At 42.1% G+C, this 19,679-nt stretch overlaps 1 protein-coding gene and 1 long non-coding RNA gene across 6 annotated transcripts in view; one reads left to right on the forward strand and one right to left on the reverse strand.

The window, feature by feature from the left end:
- The window catches only part of LOC308597894, a 208,707-nt gene that overhangs the window by 109,764 nt on the left and 79,264 nt on the right, over positions 1-19,679 (reverse strand). The window lies entirely within an intron of this gene.
- PIP5K1B (phosphatidylinositol-4-phosphate 5-kinase type 1 beta) overlaps positions 1-19,679 on the forward strand; it is a gene marked incomplete at its 3' end in the record, with an annotated part of 92,399 nt that overhangs the window by 55,479 nt on the left and 17,241 nt on the right. For all 5 annotated transcript variants that reach the window (XM_081213742.1, XM_081213739.1, XM_081213741.1 and 2 more), the window contains 4 exons: positions 9,793-10,004; positions 11,660-11,743; positions 11,846-11,894; positions 12,915-12,999. In XM_081213742.1, the coding sequence (XP_081069868.1) occupies positions 9,793-10,004; positions 11,660-11,743; positions 11,846-11,894; positions 12,915-12,999 (430 nt within the window). The remainder of the gene's footprint in view (positions 1-9,792; positions 10,005-11,659; positions 11,744-11,845; positions 11,895-12,914; positions 13,000-19,679) is intronic.

Below are 19,679 nucleotides of genomic sequence, written 5' to 3' on the forward strand. Positions count from 1 at the left end.
TGCGTGCATTTCCCATACATGATTTCAACTAGACATGCTGGGCTGCAACTCCATTCCAGCCTTTTTCTTCTGCCTGCAGCTCTCTCTGCTCCTCCCTTCTGCCTTCCTTTCTCTCTGCCTGCCCTCCTCCCTTCTGTTGGCCAGCTCACAGGTGGAGGAGGGAGGCAAGGCACTGGAGGTGCACGGGAGCCCCCCCCCCCAGCCCTTCTGCTGTGCTCAACCCTTGAACAAACCCTCCACATATGATGGGATTTGACTGTACATTGATGGTGGTCAGAAACACTTTTCTAACTTATATTCTTATTTGGTTAATCTTTCATCTTTTCATCTTGCTATTATCTCTGTGTGGTTTCTTTTCTTTTAAGGCCAAGTCTTTCAGAGATGGGATTTCTAATCCCTTCACCCTCCTTCTTTCTTTTCAAGCTAAAGATCTTGGTTTTGTGTTTGGATTCTTATGTCATTCTCAACCCCCCGGATTTAGTATTTTCTTTCTCTGACAGCTTCCCATACCTTGTTCATTATCTTCTTTTCCCCCAATTGACTTGTTGTAATGTCCTTTTAGTTGGTCTTCTCTATCCCACCTTATGGCTCTTGTTTTTGTTTTGCATTTTGCCACCTACTTAACTTTTTCGGCTCAGATGCACACCATGTTTCTCTGCTCTTGGTTTTTCTTTGCTCTCCTACCTTGCCCATTTTGCATAAAAGGTTCTGTTAACTTGCCTTTTTGTATGTATTCATGGTCTAGCTCCTGCTGATTTCTCATCTTGGCTTTCTACATGTTTTTTCCCTTATTTTTTTCCTACATTATATGCTTTTTGTCTTATTGCTGCTTATTTGTGAAAAGTATTACTGAGTTGATTATCTACCTCTTCTTAAAACATCTTTCAGGAAGCCTATGTTTAAAGGTTGTTGCTGCCTTCTTATGTTTTGTTCTGTTTTCAACTTCCTTTCTAAAGAAAGCATGTAAGCCTTTTGGGCTGTGTCTATTTTTGTGTTTTGTACACCATGTAGCTCTTAAGCCATTTCAGAAATTGCTATTACTATATGATGTGATGCATCAGCAGTATCAAACTGCAATACCAAACCCAGAGTAACATGGTTACGTTTAATGTTTTTGGAGTAGAACTGCTAATCCAGACTTAAGGTACAGTCACTGAAAGTTAAGCCTTGTAGTAACTTGTTGTTGTTTTTATTAAAAGTTTATTTTATTAACAACTTTCTATGGAGCCCTTCAGCGTCAGTTTCCAAGGGAGTATACAACCTATGATAAAACATAAAAATATACAATAAAAACTATAGAGGGTTGCATTGCATTATGTCCTTGATGCTGATGACAGGAAAAGAGAAAGCTGCCTTATGCTGGAGCAGTTTTGGGATATAATTTCTATTGGCATGCATACAGTTAGACAAGTAGTAGTTGGGCAGATTTCACCTCAGCAGTGGTACACTCATTTTAGCAGGCTCTATGAGTTGTGTATTTTCAGGATGTAGGTTTTATATATGATTCTAGATAGCAATGTGATTTTATGCAGAATTTTATACTGTTGCTTCGTGTGCTGTACCTATTTCTCTTACATGCAAATGGCCAATGGCCCAAGCAGTAACCAACAGCTGATTACTATAGAATAGGCTGCACTGGCCCACTTCTCCCAGGGCTTGGACCTGGGGCCTTGTGCATTCAAAGCTGTAGCCCTCCCACTGAGCCATGGCCCTTCCTTAGCCTCTCAAAGGTTTCTGTCAGTAAAACAGGGAGGGAGGCAGCAGGCGACTTTTGCGGATTTTTCTCTCCTGGACCCTCCACGGCATCCCTTCCCCACTCTGTGAGAGGATCCCTCTCACCTGCTGGAGCATATTGGGGGGGGGGGTGCACATGAGACTGCAGCTGGATGTGCAAAGCGACAGAAGAAGCCTCCCTCCCCACATCACTCATGCAAACCTCACTGGATCAGTGTGAGAGTTTGCATTGGATACCGCAGTTGAAAGCAGCATAAAACAAGGTACAAAAGGTTTGGGGGTTTTTAAAGCCTGGGAGATTAAAAGGTCTTTGCCTGTCACCAAAATTATGACAGTAGAGATGTCTGCCGAGCCTCCCTGTGCAGAGGGCAGGGAGGTTGCCCTGTCTCCTAGGATGCTGCTAGGGAACAAAATAAGGGAAAGACGCTTAGGCAGGTGTGGCCAACATGGGGCTCCCCAGAGGTTCCAGCCAGCATGGCCAGCGGTCAGGTCAGAGGAGAGTCGGAGTCCAGCAACATCTGGGAGACCACGCTGGCAGCTTGTTTTGTAGGGGTAATAAAAGGAGTAAATCGGAGTTTAAAAAGTGCATTGAATGAAAATGTTCTGATGTGAAAACAACAACAACATACTAATAATTTATTATTTGTACCCAGCCCATCTGACTGAGTTGCCCCAGCCACTCTGCGCAGCTGCCAGCATATATAAAAACATAGTAAAATATTAAGCCTTAAGAAGCTTCCCTATACAATGCTGCCTTTAGATGTCTCCTGGTTGAAAAGGGGTTATAAAGCAAAAATGGCATTCCTCATGGGCAGATTGCAATGTTCATTGGCGCAGCGCAACCCGATGTCAAGTCGTGTTAGTGAACATGAAGCCATCTTTTGTTTGGATTTTGAGTGTGAATTTGGAGATGATCTAATAATCAGCTGCATGCTCATGAGACATTCTTCCTAACAAAAGGCACTGTTCCTCATCTTTGGTCTCCAGAAATGAATATTCCATGAAATCAAGCTATTAGTGACCATGCAGAATATATGCTCTGGACACCCACATGCTCCTTCTACCCTTAGAGTGTCAAGAGGTTTATTGTGGCCTCAAACTATGAGGCTGTAAAAATGTATCACAGTGACAAAGTTCCCACTTGTAAGGCCCTGAACCAATGTTCTTCAAACTTGGGTCGTTGGATGTTGCTGATCTGCAACTCCCACTGTCCCTGACGTATTGGCTAAGTTGGCTGGAGAAGCTGGGAGTTATATGTTTAGTGACCCAAGGAATAATATTAGGTCCTAGTTACCCAGTATGGTACCTCTCCTTGTACCATTCTGCCTTGTGTGTTGATATCTGCTGGTGATACCCTGCTTGTTAGACCATTTTCAAATTAGGTTTGTACCTTTACAGCTCATGAAAGGGTCTCATCAGTGGCAGCTCCTCCGCTGTGAAATGTCCTCCTTCTTGAAAGCTGGCTGGTGCCAAGAATGGTTAGTCCTTGACACCAGCTAAAAACTTGCCTCTTTAGCCATCATCAGGCCGCTGATTTTTGAGTAGAGGTTATGTGGATTAATTTTATATTGCTTTAATATTTTTATTGGAATTGTTTAGTTGTATTTTATGTCTGATGTATGCTGCCCTGGGATCAATTGTTTGATGAAGGGTAGGTTGAAAATGAAATACATAATAAAATATGGTACCCCAATTACTCAAACTGGGTATGAACAGCACCTAATTCATAAATTCATAATGTCTTATAGCTTGGTATTGAAAGTGTCTTCAAAACTGTGTCAAACCTATTTGCTAACAAGGGCTTCTCCTGCACTGTAACAGTATTATATTAACCATTTGTTTGCCTGTGTTTTTGCAAAATGCTTTTTTCCCCTTTGAAAAGACAGTGATACCCATGAAAACTTTGGGCTTCCAACCTAGTCTGCCTGTTTGTAAATCTACCCCTGCAACTAAAAATGCGGTCAGATTATTAAAGTGAAGCAGCTGCTTCTACATTTCCATAGAAAAGGTTCTGTGAAAAGGCTACTGGTTCTGGGCTTGCTTCTGAATGGCTTCACAATAGTTGCCAATATTTACCTCTTGCAATGGAATTTGAAGTCATCACAGGAAGGTTTGGGATAGGCACGGCATCTTGTTCTCTTCTTGCTGGCAATCATTTGCAAAAGCCAGGATACCCTGTAAACAACAGAGACAATCTTCTGAATATTTAATATTTTGATGCTCTCCTATTGGGATTTTAACAATAGCAGAGTTAGGATGTTGGGGTCTTTTTGCTTTAGTAGATTTTAAAAGTAGACAAACTTCTAAGGCCTCAGGGAGGAGGGGTGTCGTAATGCAAATAATTATCTGAAAAAGGCTCTATGTAGTCTTGATTCCATGATAAAAATGTTTGCATCCTTTTAATAAAATGATAAGTGGAAGAATGAATATGGGAATAGGCAGTAAGAGGGAGATACTGAGAGAGGAGTGAAGAAGCAGGGAGAAAAGTGAGGGATGTCGTGCCAGGTTAATAATATTTAACTGTAAAACTTTTGTATGTGACGGTTGCCTGTTCTGAATGGAACATTCCTTAATTAAATCTAGGTTTATATTTAATGATCTGTGTTCTGGTCTGGGTGGTTTAGAAGGAAGATAATCTCACACGCCACACACACACACACACACACACACACACACACACACACCCGGTGTGATGGAGGCCTGAGAGTATATGCAAAGAGAGGATACAGATATCGTGATGCTCTCTGCAGGTGCAGAGGTGGGGGCCGGAAGTATCTAAGAGGGGCTGAGCTTAAGAACAGTCTGGGGACAGATTGCAAGCGACCCCAGAAACATGGCAAGCCTTATTTTAAGTTACACATTTTATGGTGAAATGCTTTCATTTATTATCATTGTGCATTGAATGTGTTTTATGCCTTTGTGTGTTTACATGTGAGGTTCAAGCATCCTTTATGCTTGAAAACTGTTTTGGTAAAAATGAAGTGCCAGTAGTCATATCTTGATAAAAGTGCCATGAGTGACAGCACAAAACAACTAGCATAGGCAGCAGCAAAAATGGGTGGCACGATTCCTGACCGGTGAGAAGTGTCACACACAGAAAGCACTGAACCTGTGGTTAGCACAATAAAGGCTTTCAATCACAATCCTTCTAAGCTTTGAGATGCAACTGACTCTGTGCTCAGGGATCAAGAGGAAAAATTGCATACTTTGCTGAAGCTTAAGTGTCTGCTTTTCTAATTTTTCTGGTGTGGTATAAATATCGACTATGCAGTAGTAGCCTTTTATTGGGCGCTTGGTTGCTGCAGTATAAATTCTCTGATGGTAAGAGAATGTTTAGTTTCTACAGAAGAAGAAAAAACTAATCATCCGTCAATAACAAAAAAGTTCACAGTTCTCACTGAAAATAGGACTTTTGTTAATGGGACCATGTGGGAAGGTGGTACTGTAGTGTGATAGTAACAGTTTGCAGAAGCAGCTATATCTTGATAAAAGACACAAACACAAAATATTGCAGGAAATTTCATTCATCTTAAAGATTTTACATACCTGACATGGATTTGTAGTAAATAAAATACAAATGCAAATATTAAAATGCAAATAATTCATGCATTGTAGGGGGTTGTTACTAGATGACCTGGGGGTCCCTTCCAACTCTACAGTTCTGTGATTTGAGCTGAGTTTTATTTCAGTGTTGCAATTAACTTATAGAAAGGAATCAATAGCTCTTCCTTTAATTTTTCAATAACTTTCAGAGTTGTTGACTTTCTTCTGTTTGTCAATAAAATTTAATCAACGATGCAGCATTATTATTGACACGTTATTGTTTCCCTGGAGTCAGACGGACACTGCAGGAAAAGCAAAGCAATGGAGGAGCATTGCCACATTTTTCTATCACACACACAGATTTGTCTTTACTATTCTTTGTGCAAACTGGTGCCCTCTCCTTTCCTAAAGCCTGTAATTGCCCAGTTAAAAGTGCAGAAATATTACCAGGTTACCTGTAATATTTTTCTATTAATAACATAGTTTTATTACTGTTTATAATTTTAATGTTCTACTGGATACCAGCACCTGTTCTCTTTGTACCAGTTGCAAGTATTGTCCCATACAAAGCATATACTGATGCTGATATACGGAAATACTCAATTTGTTCAAAGTGGTGTAGATTATACTAATCACTAACCTTGGGATAAAGGACCTTGAATGTTCCCTCCCTCATGCTCACAGAATGAACACTGAACCACATATCTAAACCACAATGATGGCAAGTAAACCTTGCATGTGAAAATAACTTTAGTTTGTTGGTTATCAAATAAAGCTTATATGTTGCCTTCAGGGACTTTTCCCCAGCCGGAACTCATTTCCAGCACCTCTCAGTTGGGGACCATTGTCATTATAAGAGAACAAGGGAGGTGTTCGTGGTGAATTCCGGCACCTCTTTTTCTAGAAAAATAGCACTGGTTTCCATATTTAGACAATAATAGATAAGAATAATCTCTTAATAACTTTGCATATTCATTTTTCATATTGACTGTTTCTTAATGCAGATTTATGAAATGCGTAACAGAAATGCAGTGGCCTTTAAATTTTGTACTGTTGTTGTTTAGTCGTTTAGTTGTGTGCGACTCTTTGTGACCTCCCTGGACCAGAGCACGCCAGGCACTCCTGTCTTCCACTGCCTCCCGCAGTTTGGTCAGACTCATGTTTGTGGCTTCGAGAACACTGTCCAACCATCTCGTCCTCTGTCGTCCCTTTCTCCTTGTGCCCTCAATCTTGCCCAACATCAGGGTCTTTTCCAGGGAGTCTTCTCTTCTCATGAGGTGGCCAAAGTATTGGAGCCTCAGCTTCATGATCTGTCCTTCCAGTGACCACTCAGGGCTGATTTCCTTCAGAATGGAGAGGTTTGATCTTCTTGCAGTCCATGGGACTCTCAAGAGGCTCCTCCAGCACCATAATTCAAAAGCATCAATTCTTCGGTGATCTGCCTTCTTTATGGTCCAGCTCTCACTTCCATACATCACTACTGGGAAAGCCATGGCTTTAACTATACGGACCTTTGTTGGCAAGGTGATGTCTCTGCTTTTTAAGATGCTGTCTAGTTTTGCCATCGCCTTTCTCCCAAGGAGCAGGCGTCTTTTAATTTCGTGACTGCTGTCACCATCTGCAGTGATCATGGAGCCCAAGAAAGTAAAATCTCTCACTGCCTCCATTTCTTCCCCTTCTATTTGCCAGGAGGTGATGGGCCCAGTGGCCATGATCTTCGTTTTTTTGATGTTGAGCTTCAGACCATATTTTGCGCTCTCCTCTTTCACCCTCATTAAAAGGTTCTTTAATTCCTCTTCACTTTCTGTCATCAAGGTCGTATCATCTGCATATCTGAGGTTGTTGATATTTCTTCCGGCGATCTTAATTCTGGCTTGGGATTCATCCAGCCCAGCCTTTCGCATGATGAATTCTGCATATAAGTTAAATAAGCAGGGAGACAATATACAGCCTTGCCGTACTCCTTTCCCAATTTTGAACCAATCAGTTGTTCCATATCCAGTTCTAACTGTAGCTTCTTGTCCCACATAGAGATTTCTCAGGAGACAGATGAGGTGATCAGGTACTCCCATTTCTTTAAGAACTTGACATAGTTTGCTGTGGTCGACACAGTCAAAGGCTTTTGCATAGTCAATGAAGCAGAAGTAGATGTCTTTCTGGAACTCTCTAGCTTTCTCCATAATCCAGCGCATGTTTGCAATTTGGTCTCTGGTTCCTCTGCCCCTTCTAAATCCAGCTTGCACTTCTGGGAGTTCTCGGTCCACATACTGCTTGAGCCTTCCTTGTAGAATTTTAAGCATAACCTTGCTAGCGTGTGAAATGAGTGCAATTGTGCGGTAGTTGGAGCATTCTTTGGCACTGCCCTTCTTGGGGATTGGGATATAGACTGATCTTCTCCAATCCTCTGGCCACTGCTGAGTTTTCCAAACTTGCTGGCATATTGAGTGTAGCACCTTAACAGCATCATCTTTTAAAATTTTAAATAGTTCAGCTGGAATATCATCACTTCCACTGGCCTTGTTATTAGCAGTGCTTTCTAAGGCCCATTTGACTTCATTCTCCAGGATGTCTGGCTCAAGGTCAGCAACCACACTACCTGGGGTATACGAGACATCCATTTCTTTCTGGTATAGTTCCTCTGTGTATTCTTGCCACCTCTTCTTTATGTCTTCTGCTTCTGTTGGTTCCTTTCCACTTTTGTCTTTTATTATGGTAATGTTCCTTTCATATCTCCAATTTTCTTGAACAGATCTCTGGTTTTTCCCATTCTAGTGTTTTCCTCTATTTCTTTGCATTGCTCGTTTAAGAAGGCCTTCTTGTCTCTCCTTGCTATTTTTTGGAAATCTGCATTCAATTTCCTGTATCTTTCATTATCTCCCTCGCATTTTGCTTGCCTTCTCTCCCCCGCTATTTGTAAGGCCTCATTAGACAGCCACTTTGCTTTCTTGCATTTCCTTTTCGTTGGGATGGTTTTAGTTGCTGCCTCCTGTATAATGTTGCGAGCCTCCACCCATAGTTCTTCAGGCACTCTGTCCACCAAATCTAAATCCTTAAACCTGTTCCTCACTTCCACTGTGTATTCATAAGGGATTTGACTTAGATTGTATCTTACCGGCCCAGTGGTTTTTCCTACTTCCTTCAGTTTAAGCTTGAATTTTGCTATAAGAAGCTGATGATCTGAGCCACAGTCGGCTCCAGGTCTTGTTTTTGCTGACTGTATAGAGCTTCTCCATCTTTGGCTGCAGAGAATATAATCAATCTGATTTCGATGCTGCCCATCTGATGATGTCCATGTGTAGAGTCGTCTCTTGTGTTGTTGAAAAGAGTATTTGTGATTACCAGCTTGTTCTCTAGGCAGAACTCTATTAGCCTTTGCCCTGCTTCGTTTTGAACTCCAAGGCCAAACTTGCCAGTTGTTCCTTTTATCTCTTGACTCCCTACTTTATATTCCAAAACCCTATAATGAGAAGAACATCCTTCTTTGGTGTCATTTCTATAAGGTGTCGTAAGTCTTCATAGAATTGCTCAATTTCAGTTTCTTCAGCACCAGTGGTTGGTGCATAAACTTGGATTACTGTGATGTTAAAAGGTCTGCCTTGGATTCGTATTGAGATCATTCTAACATTTTTGAGATTGCATCCCAGTATAGCTTTCGCCACTCTTTTGTTGACTATGAGGGCCACTCCATTTCTTTTACGGGTTTCTTGCCCACAGTAGTAGATATGATGGTCATCCGAACTGAATTCGCCCATTCCCGTCCATTTTAGTTCACTGATGCCCAGGATGTCAATATTTATTCTTGCCATCTCATTTTTGACCACATCCAACTTACCCAGGTTCATGGTTCTTACATTCCAGGTTCCTATGCAATATTTTTCTTTACAGCATTGGACTTTCCTTTCGCTTCCAGGCATATCCGCAACTGAGCGTCCTTTCGGCTTTGGCCCAGCCATTTCATCAGCTCTGAATTTACTTGTACTTGTCCTCCGCTCTTCCTCAGTAGCATGTTGGACGCCTTCCGACCTGAGGGGCTCATCTTCCAGCATCATAACTTTCATATTCCTGTTGTCTTTGTCCATGGAGTTTTCTTGGCACGGATACTGGAGTGGCTTGCTGGTTCCTGCTCCAGGTGGATCATGTTTGGTCAAAACTCTCCACTATGACCTGTCCATCTTGGGTGCCCTGCACGGCATAGTTCATAGCTTCTCTGAGTTATTCAAGCCCCTTCGCCACGGCAAGGCAGTGATCCATGAAGGGGAATTTTGTACTACAAAAAGTTTATTACTAGGTTCTAGTCTCTTGGTTATTTTGTTTATCTCTTCTCTGTTTTGTAAAATTCACATCATTCTGTAGCTGGTAAAGTACTGTACTTTTCTTGGATTTGATATCTGATGCCAGATTGTTTGTTGCATATCCTTAGAAAGTTTTTTTTTGTTTTTTTGTTTTACCTCGGCGAATTCAGCCTTTTGGTTTTGGCAGCATAACCAATTTCAATCTAAACATCTTTATTACTAGGTACTGGAAAGCTTTAAAATAATGGATTATAGCTTGCTGCTGGGAATCCATATATTGGACTGTGCTGCAAAAGAGAGAGAGGGTGAAACTTCTCAAATCACATCGGATTCTAAACGCCCAGGAGGACAGAGAGTTCTCTATTCTACAGCGATGGAATCAATACAGGGTCCAGGAAAATCTGGGGACTCTGTCATCACAGAGAGTACCAACACGTAAGTCCCTAAAAATCTGTTCTCTTTTTATTTTATTTTTAATAAAGTTTTTTTATTAAAGATTTTCCTTGTTTACAAAAGCACATGCATTGTCTTTTTTTCAGGTTATGTTTTCTACAGCTCAGTTACATTTGTTGTGAGACATTGGTGTTATGTGCAGAATAGGGTTAGGAAGAAGAGAGGGGTGGGATGGTAAAGCCTATGTTCTTTTGCTTAGTGTATGTGTGGGGTTTTTGTGTCATCTTCACTTGAGTAGGTTCTCTTTCTATTTGCTTGTTATGTTTCCTTGGTGGTGAGAGAGGTTGGGGTGGCCTAGGGGTGGATGGTTGCATTTGCTTGGCTGCAGTTGGATTTCTTTGTGCATGTGTGAGGGGGGCGTTGTTGGGTTAAGTTATCCATATGCTGTCGGTGGGTTTGTGGTGTTGTCTTGTTGGGCTGTGTATGTGATAAACGGGAGCCGTACCGGAGTGAAGGCATCCTCTTCTATTTCTCCCTGTGTCAGTTTCAGTCTATTGGTTAGCTTTCCTAGAAAGGCTGCTTCCCCTAAAAATCTGTTATTAAAACAAAAAAGAGTTAATGGCTATTTCTGAATCATTCCCTCATGTTCCAAATATTACATCTACAACGGGCTTTCAATTTGTGAATGATGGAAGGATAGATTTGAATCAAATATCTTTTGGAAACCCAATGTCCTCCCGCAGACCAGAAAATCCCAAAAAAAGAGATTGGTTTATCAGTTGTGTGCCCAAGAAAAGCAGAAACCCAGGAACAACCTTAAATCTCTGGTATTATTTATACTATTTGGGCACATACCAAAGGGAAATAAAGAAAAATGTTAATCATGTAAGATTACAAGTAATGTTGTAACAGAAATGTAAGTGTGTGAAGAGGGAGAAAAAGTGGCTTCAGAAATTGCAACTACTGACTTTCTCCAAAAAAAGATTTACAGATCAGCTGAGGCAGTCAGCCCCCTGGCACTTTTTCAAATGTCTGGTGACCTGGAGCAAGGTGTGCTCCCATTGCCCACCTGCTGTTGGTTGAGGTGAGCATGCCTCACTGAAGTAAAGGAACCATGGGGAACTCACTTGAAGTGAGAACTCACTGCTCCTTTGGAAGCCATGCCAGTTCTGGCCCTCTAGCTGACATGGCGTAGGTTGTTAGGTGTGGGACAGGTGAGCCTGGCTTGCTAGGAACAGGCAGGCCGGCCCAGTGGGGAGCCCTGATGGCCAAAGTTGGCCTGCACTCCTGCTATAGAGGCATAATAGAAAACCTTTACCTGCGGCAGCCATGAGATCAACATCCCTTAAGTCCTTCCCTGATAGTATCACTGTGTGGTGCTATTCACACTCATTGTTTGCACCAATTTGTGTGTAAAATGAATGAAGCTGTGCTCCAATTGTTGTTAGTTCTTAACCTGTACATCATGCTGTAGATTATACTGGAAAATTGAAGCCAAAGTACACTTGTTAAAATGAAACTAAAAAGGATAGTCTGCTTTGAACATCCATTTTGTTCACCAAATCACGTTGTCCTTTGCATGTACTGTCTTAATCGAAACACTATGGGTTCTTTTGTTTTTCATTGCTAGTATGTTTCAGTTTTAACTTTTCAAAGAAGATCTAATGTATAATGTCTCATTCTGTTGCTTCTCTTAGAATGGGTGGCATTCCGGCTAAAAGCCACAAAGGAGAAAAGCTTCTGCTATTTATGGGCATTATTGATATCCTGCAGTCTTACAGGTAACGTAGAATAACATTATTTGGATACAGATATATCTACTGGATTTAAATTGGTTGTAAGATGGAGTATATGTCATTAAGTGCTTGTGTGTGTGTTATTAGGTTAATAAAGAAGCTGGAGCATTCCTGGAAAGCACTTGTTTATGATGGGGTAAGCCATGCTTTGTATTGTTTGACTGTTTGGTTTTTGTGTTAATTACTTCTCTCTTACTATTGACAATTGCATACTGTGTGTGACATGAGGATATTTATGCTGTTGAAGTTCACTGCCATTGATGCATTTGCTTATTTATAAGTGACAAATACCGAACGACAAATATCCAAAAGTTTATAGTCTGCCTAGTGGTAAACAACAGATGGAAGGAGAGGGAGAGGCAAGGGCCAAAGGGAAAGCAACTGCAAATATTGTTTTCACTGGGGATGAAGACAAAACTGGTATTTGTAAAGGCTAGAGTGCAAAAACTTTTCTTAAATTAACAGACAAGAAATAAGCTTTCCAGTGGCAAAGACATTCAGCACAACAGCTAGCATCCTAACCCCCTGATAGTGTTGGTAATTAATCTAGCCTCCCTTTGCATGTTTTAAAGACTTCATCAGACTGGCATCCATATAAGGCTTGTTATTTGTTCAGGCAACTGTATCTGGAACATCTGTCTTCATCATGAATCGGTTAGGGAATTGATAAACACCTTAGTAAGCCTTCAAACAACATCTCAATGTTTAAACAGAGGGAGTCAGTCTTTAACTTCCCCTGAAGAAGTTGGGGGGGCTCTGTAAATATTATTATGAAATTAAATGGGCTGAAGTTGAACAGTACACGTTGGCAATGATACCTTGACAGTGAGTGACGAACACTGGATTTTTTTAGTTACATGATCTATTGAAGATTTCACAATTCTGTTAAAAATGTCTTCCACCATAAACAGTGGATGACCTCCAAGGTCACAGAAGTAGACTTGCTCTCCTTGCTGTGCAGCCCCTCCCCCAAATCTGCTGTGGCCCCCAAAGCAGATTTTGGAGGCATTCAGGGAGAGGTGGAATCTGTTCCACTGATGATGTCCATTCTGCTGAATGATGAATATTGTTGAATTTCTCCATTGTAGTCTTTTTTTAAAAATGTTTTCCCTCTGATTGTCCTAATATTAAATACCTTTATTTTTTTGTCTTGTAGGACACAGTTTCAGTACACAGGCCAAGTTTTTACGCTGATAGGTTTTTAAAGTTTATGAGTTCCAGGGTATTCAAAAAGAATCAGGGTAAGTGCCATGTCACCAGTCGTGAAGTTAGAGCCACTCTTCAGTTGTTGCTTTTGTTAGTTGCATTTATTCATTGCTTTCTACAAAAAAGTCTCAATGTGACATACTTCTCCTATGGAGACACCTTGAAAATAGCTTTTGAATGGTGACTTAGCTGGTAAGATGGCTGGCACTGTTGGTGGATGTGTCACATGATGAAGAATAGGAAGGGGAGCCCCATGTTAAATGTTGCTGGGAGACGCAGGGTGCAAGGCAGCTGTTGCCATCATGGTATGCCATCTGCTTTCCCGAAGAATTTGGCTGCTATCGAAAACAGACTGCAGGACTAGATGGAGTCCAGGGGCTGCTTTGCATGACAGACTGTGGCTTTTTACTGCTGTGCTATGCTGAGGTTAAACCAAGGGTTCCGTTAGTGTTCTATCTGAACTGGGACTTGTGGTCAAGCTCACAAACCACAAGCTGTAACTAAGACCAGCTGCAGCTTGTGGTTAGTGAGGAGAGAGCCTAACTACAAGTCCCAGTTTACACAACATGCGAAGCTCACAGTATGGCACGAAAAAGATTTTTGAGGAGCAAAATGGCTGAGAACTGCTCTCCAGGAGTCGGCGTGGTCTTCACAAGTTATAGTTTGACAAACCGTTTAATGCAAACCAGGTCTTTGTGTGATCCAGCAAGAATCTTCCCAAGTTATATGTTACATTTTTCATGCTTTAAGTTCTCTCAGAAAAATTGTTTTAGAAGTATCTATGATTCTGTGATTCTGTCTGAAGGTGGGCTGTCCACAAAACTTTGTAATGGTGTTTCTGCCTGTGACTCTTAAGTCATACCTAATGCTGGCACAACTGTTGAGAATGTTCTGGCTTATTTTCAAACATAGCAAGGTACAGTGGTGCCTTGTTTTTCAAACAGCTTAGTTCATAAACAACTTGGAATTCGAAGGCTGCAAACCCGGAAGTAAGTGTTCCGGTTTGTGAACTTTGCCTTGGAAGCCGAACATGCTCCGTTTTGAGTCCCGAGCTTCCATCTTTACTGTTGCACTGCTAATTTGCGCCCCCCATTGTAATTGTAGTGTTCTGGCGAGAGCTCTGCAGCCCAGCTGGTTTGAAGAGTGAGAGAGAGAGAGCTGCTTTGGGGGGGGGGAGAGAGAAAGGACTGGCTTGGGGGGGGAAGAGAGTTGGGCGCCTGCCCACCCTGCACCCACCCATGCACCATCAGGGGAAGCAGCCAGCGCCCACCCTGGACCCATCCCTGCCCCCTCGGGGCAAGCAGCCTACTTGAAGTTGGACATGCCTGATCTACAATACTGTTCTATTTATTTCATACTACAGTACATTGATTATTGCTTTCATTTTATGGATCAGTGGTCTTGTTAGATAGTAAAATTCATGTTAAATTGCTGTTTTTGTGGTTTTTAAAAATTTAGAATGGATTAATCCGTCTTGCATTACTTTCTATTGGAAAGCATATCTTGGTTTTCGAGCGCTTTGGTTTTGGAACGGACTTCCGGAACAGATTAAGTTTGAGAACCAGAGTACCACTGTAGTCGGGATGCTTATAACAACTTCTTCTTCTTCTTCTTCTTCTTCTTCTTCTTCTTCTTCTTCTTCTTCTTCTTCTTCTTCTTCTTCTTCTCTTCTCTCTCTCTCTCTCTCTCTCTCTCTCTCTCTCCCACCAACCTAGCAGTTCAAAAGCAGACCAGTAGATAAATAAGTACCACTTCGGTGGGAAGGTAAACAGCGTTTCCTTGTGCTCTGGCTTCTGTCGTGGTGTCCCATTGCGCCAGAAGTTGTTTAGTCCTGCTGGCCACATGACCCAGAAAGCTGTCTGTGGACAAAGGCCGGCTTCCTTGACCTGAAGCAAGATGAGTGCTGCACCCCATAGTCGCCTTTGACTGGACTTAACCGTCCAGGGGTCCTTTACCTTTACCTATAACCTATTGGAAGTTATCTGAACTTTTGTAACATGGAATGTGTCATTCAAGTATTTTGTGAGTGCCTATGCACACATTTTTAAAAAAATTTAAATAGTTCAGCTGGAATACCATCACTTCCACTGGCCTTGTGCTTTCTAAGGCCCATTTGACTTCACTCTCCAGGATGTCTGGCTCAAGGTCAGCATTCACACTACCTGGGGTGTACGAGCCATCCATATCTTTCTGGTATAGTTCCTCTGTGTATTCTTGCCACCTCTTAATGTTGCGAGCCTCCATCTATAGTTCTTCAGGCACTCTGTCCACCAAATCTAAATCCTTAAACCTGTTCCTCACTTCCACTGTGTATTCATAAGGGATTTGATTTAGATTGTATCTTACCGGCCCAGTGGTTTTTCCTACTTTCTTCAGTTTAAGCTTGAATTTTGCAATAAGAAGCAGATGATCGGAGCCACAGTCAGCTCCAGGTCTTGTTTTTGCTGACTGTATAGAGCTTCTCCATCTTTGGCTGCAGAGAATATAATCAATCTGATTTCGATGCTGCCCATCTGGTGATGTCCATATGTAGAGTCGTCTCTTGTGTTGTTGGAAAAGTGTTTTTGTGATGACCAGCTTGTTCTCTTGACAGAACTCTATTAGCCTTTGCCCTGCTTCGTTTTGATCTCCAAGGCCAAACTTGCCAGTTGTTCCTTTTATACTTGATTCCCTACTTTAGCATTCCAATCCAGTATAATGAGAAGGAAATCCTTCTTTGGTGTCACTTCTATAAGGTGTTGTAAGTCTTCATAGAATTGGTCAATTTCAGTTTCTTCAGCACCAGTAGTTGGTGCATAAACTTGGATTACTGTGATGTTAAAAGGTCTGCCTTGGATTCGTATTGAGATCATTCTAACATTTTTGAGATTGCATCCCAGGACAGCTTTCGCCACTCTTTTGTTGACTATGAGGGCAACTCCATTTCTTTTACGGGATTCTTGCCCACAGTAGTAGATATGATGGTCATCCGAACTGAATTTGCCCATTCCCGTCCATTTTAGTTCACTGATGCCCAGGATGTCAATATTTATCCTTCCCATCTCATTTTTGACCACACCCAACATACCCAGGTTCATGGTTCTTACATTCCAAGTTCCTATGCAATATTTTTCTTTACAGCATTGGACTTTCCTTTCGCTTCCAGGCATATCCGCAACTGAGCGTCCTTTCGGCTTTGGCCCAACCTCTTCATCAGCTCTGAATTTACTTGTACTTGTCCTCCGCTCTTCCTCAGTAGCATGTTGGACGCCTTCCAAACTGAGGGGCTCATCTTCCAGTGTCATAACTTTTATATGCCTGTTGTCTTTGTCCATGGAGTTTTCTTGGCAGGCATACTGGAGTGGCTTGCTGGTTCCCACTCCAAGTGGATCACGTTTGGTCAAAACTTTCCACTATAAGCTGTCCATCTTGGGTGCCCTGCATGGCATAGTTCATAGCTTCTCTGAGTTATTCAAGCCCCTCCGCCACGGCAAGGCAGTGATCCAAGGGGTTTAAAATTTCAAAATTTATTTATTTATTTATAAAATATTAAAAAATTTAAAAGTTGATGCTGTTAAGGTGCTACACTCAATATGCCAGCAAGTTTGGAAAACTCAGCAGTGGCCAGAGGATTGGAGAAGATCAGTCTACATCCCAATCCCAAAGAAGGGCAGTGCCAAAGAATGCTCAAACTACCGCACAATTGCACTCATTTCACACGCTAGCAAGGTTATGCTTAAAATTCTACAAGGAAGGCTCAAGCAGTATGTGGACCGAGAACTCCCAGAAGTGCAAGCTGGATTTAGAAGGGGCAGAGGAACCAGAGACCAAATTGCAAACATGCGCTGGATTATGAAGAAAGCTAGACAGTTCCAGAAAGACATCTACTTCTGCTTCATTGGCTATGCAAAAGCCTTTGACTGTGTCGACCACAGCAAACTGTGGCAAGTTCTTAAAGAAATGGGAGTGCCTGATCACCTCATCTGTCTCCTGAGAAATCTCTATGTGGGACAAGAAGCTACAGTTAGAACTGGATATGGAACAACTGATTGGTTCAAAATTGGGAAAGGAGTACGGCAAGGCTGTATATTGTCTCCCTGCTTATTTAACTTATATGCAGAATTCATCATGCAAAAGGCTGGGCTGGATGAATCCCAAGCCGGAATTAAGATTGCCGGAAGAAATATCAACAGCCTCAGATATGCAGATGACAAAACCTTGATGACAGAAAGTGAGGAGGAATTAAAGAACCTTTTAATGAGGGTGAAAGAGGAGAGTGCAAAATATGGTCTGAAGCTCAACATCAAAAAAACGAAGATCATGGCCACGGGCCCATCACCTCCTGACAAATAGAAGGGTAAGAAATGGAGGCAGTGAGAGATTTTACTTTCTTGGGCTCCATGATCACTGCAGATGGTGACAGCAGCCACGAAATTAAAAGACGCCTCCTTCTTGCGAGAAAAGCCATGACAAACCTAGACAGCATCTTAAAAAGCAGAGACATCACCTTGCCAACAAAGGTCCATATAGTTAAAGCTATGGTTTTCCCAGTAGTGATGTATGGAAGTGAGAGCTGGAAAATAAAGAAGGCTGATCGCCAAAGAATTGATGCTTTTAAATTATGGTCCTGGAGGAGGCTCTTGAGAGTCCCATGGACTGCAAGAAGATCAAACCTCTCCATTCTGAAGGAAATCAGCCCTGAGTGCTGTTCGACAGTGGAATTTGCTGCCAAGGAGTGTGGTGGAGTCTCCTTCTTTGGAGGTCTTTAAGCAGAGGCTTGACAACCATATGTCAGGAGTGCTCTGATGGTGTTTCCTGCTTGGCAGGGGGTTGGACTCGATGGCCCTTGGGGTCTCTTCCAACTCTATGATTCTATGATTCTATGCTCACTGGAAGGACAGATCCTGAAGTGGAGGCTCCAATACTTTGGCACTCATGAGAAGAGAAGACTCCCTGGAAAAGACCCTGATGCTGGGAAAGATTGAGGGCACAAGGAGAAGGGGACGACAGAGGACGAGATGTTTGAATAGTGTTCTCAAAGCTACCAGCATGAGTTTGACCAAACTGCGGGAGGCAGTGGAAGAAAGGAGTGTCTGGCGTGCTCTGGTCCATGGGGTCATGAAGAGTCGGACACGACTAACCGACTAAACAACAACAACAACATGCACACATTTGTGCAGAGAGCAACATGGACATGATCCTTCCCAGTGTATACATGTACAGTGGTACCTCGCAAGACGAATGCCTCGCAAGACAAAAAACTCGCTAGACGAAAGGTTTTTTCGTCCGCGATTTGCCTCGCAAGACGAATTTCCCTATGGGCTTGCTTCGCAAGACGAAAACGTCTTGCGACTTTGTTAAACCGTTTAAACCGTGCTTTGCAAGACGAAAAATTCGCTAGACGGCAAAACTTGCGGAACGAATTAATTTCGTCTTGCGAGGCACCACTGTATGGAGGAATCCCCATAATGCTCAATATCCCTTCCTTGGGTGAATGGGTGGTTGCTAGATCCAGGTGCTCTTGGAGGAAGCTGATTTTCTAGATCCATTTCAATTGGGGTTTAGCCCAGTTTTGGCACAGAAACTGCTTTGGTTGCCCTGTGTGATGACCTCCATTGGGAGAGATAGGGGAAATGTGTCCCTGTTAATTCTCTACAACCTCTTTTGTTGTCTATGCTCTGGTAACCTCAATATTTGATTGCTGCAATGTGTTATACTTAGGGCTGCCTCTGAAGACAGTTTGGAAACTTCAGCTGGTCAGAACTGGGTGGCTCGGCTGCTCACTGGAGGAAGACGGTGTGAGCATCTGACACGGATCCTGGCCACTGGCTGCCAGTTATTTTCCAGGCCCAATTCTAAGTGCTGATTTTGATTTTGACCTATAAAGCCTTAAATGATTCAGGACTGCAGTACCTCAAGGACCCAGACCCTGCAACCATCATTGAAGGCCATTCTTCATGTGCCCCCTCCACAAGAGGCCCAGAGAGCAACAACCTAAGAACAGACCTTTTCTACAGTGGCTCTCCGTTTGTGGAATGCTCTTTCCAGAGAGGCTCACCTGGCACCTTTATGGCGTATATTTAGGTTCCAGACAAAAATGTTTCTCTATAACCAGGCCTTTGGCTGATTGAACATTCCATGGCCTTTCAAATGTTGGGGGACGGTGGCGGTTATTGGTTTGTTTTTTCATTTGTTTGTGTTCTCATTTTGTATTTTTATGTTGTGAACTGCCCTGTGAACTTAAGGGGAAGGGCAGTATACAAATGTAATAAGTAATAACAATGGTCATAGACATGCAGAGGTCTCGTGATTACTCTGGTGCACTGCCTGCCACATGTGTGCCAGAGGATATAGTGGGCAGGGGGAGGGACAGGATTCCACTATTCTTTGTGAGATCCCTCTGCATGTAGGCCCTGATTCTACATGTGCAGCAGCAGCACACAACCTTGTCCTGGTTGCAATTTAAATTTAAAGCCATCTGCACCTGGTTAAGGTACAGATGGCTTTAAAAATGTATACAGTCAAGGATATTGGTATTTATTTTTAACATAAAATAAGCAGATTATAGGTTATTTCACTAAAATGTTCTTGAAGTTCTTTACAATAATTTCAGATATGCAGGGGAGGAATCTATATTTTAGGTTTGTTTTCAATTATATTTTTAGCCAAACAGACATTTCCCTTGCAATTTTATTTGCAAGAGGATTTAGGTTTATATAACCATAAAATCTTACAT

Source organism: Podarcis bocagei (genome assembly GCF_964188305.1).
Source record: "Podarcis bocagei genome assembly, chromosome: 11".
NCBI classification, from domain to species: Eukaryota; Metazoa; Chordata; class Lepidosauria; order Squamata; family Lacertidae; genus Podarcis; species Podarcis bocagei.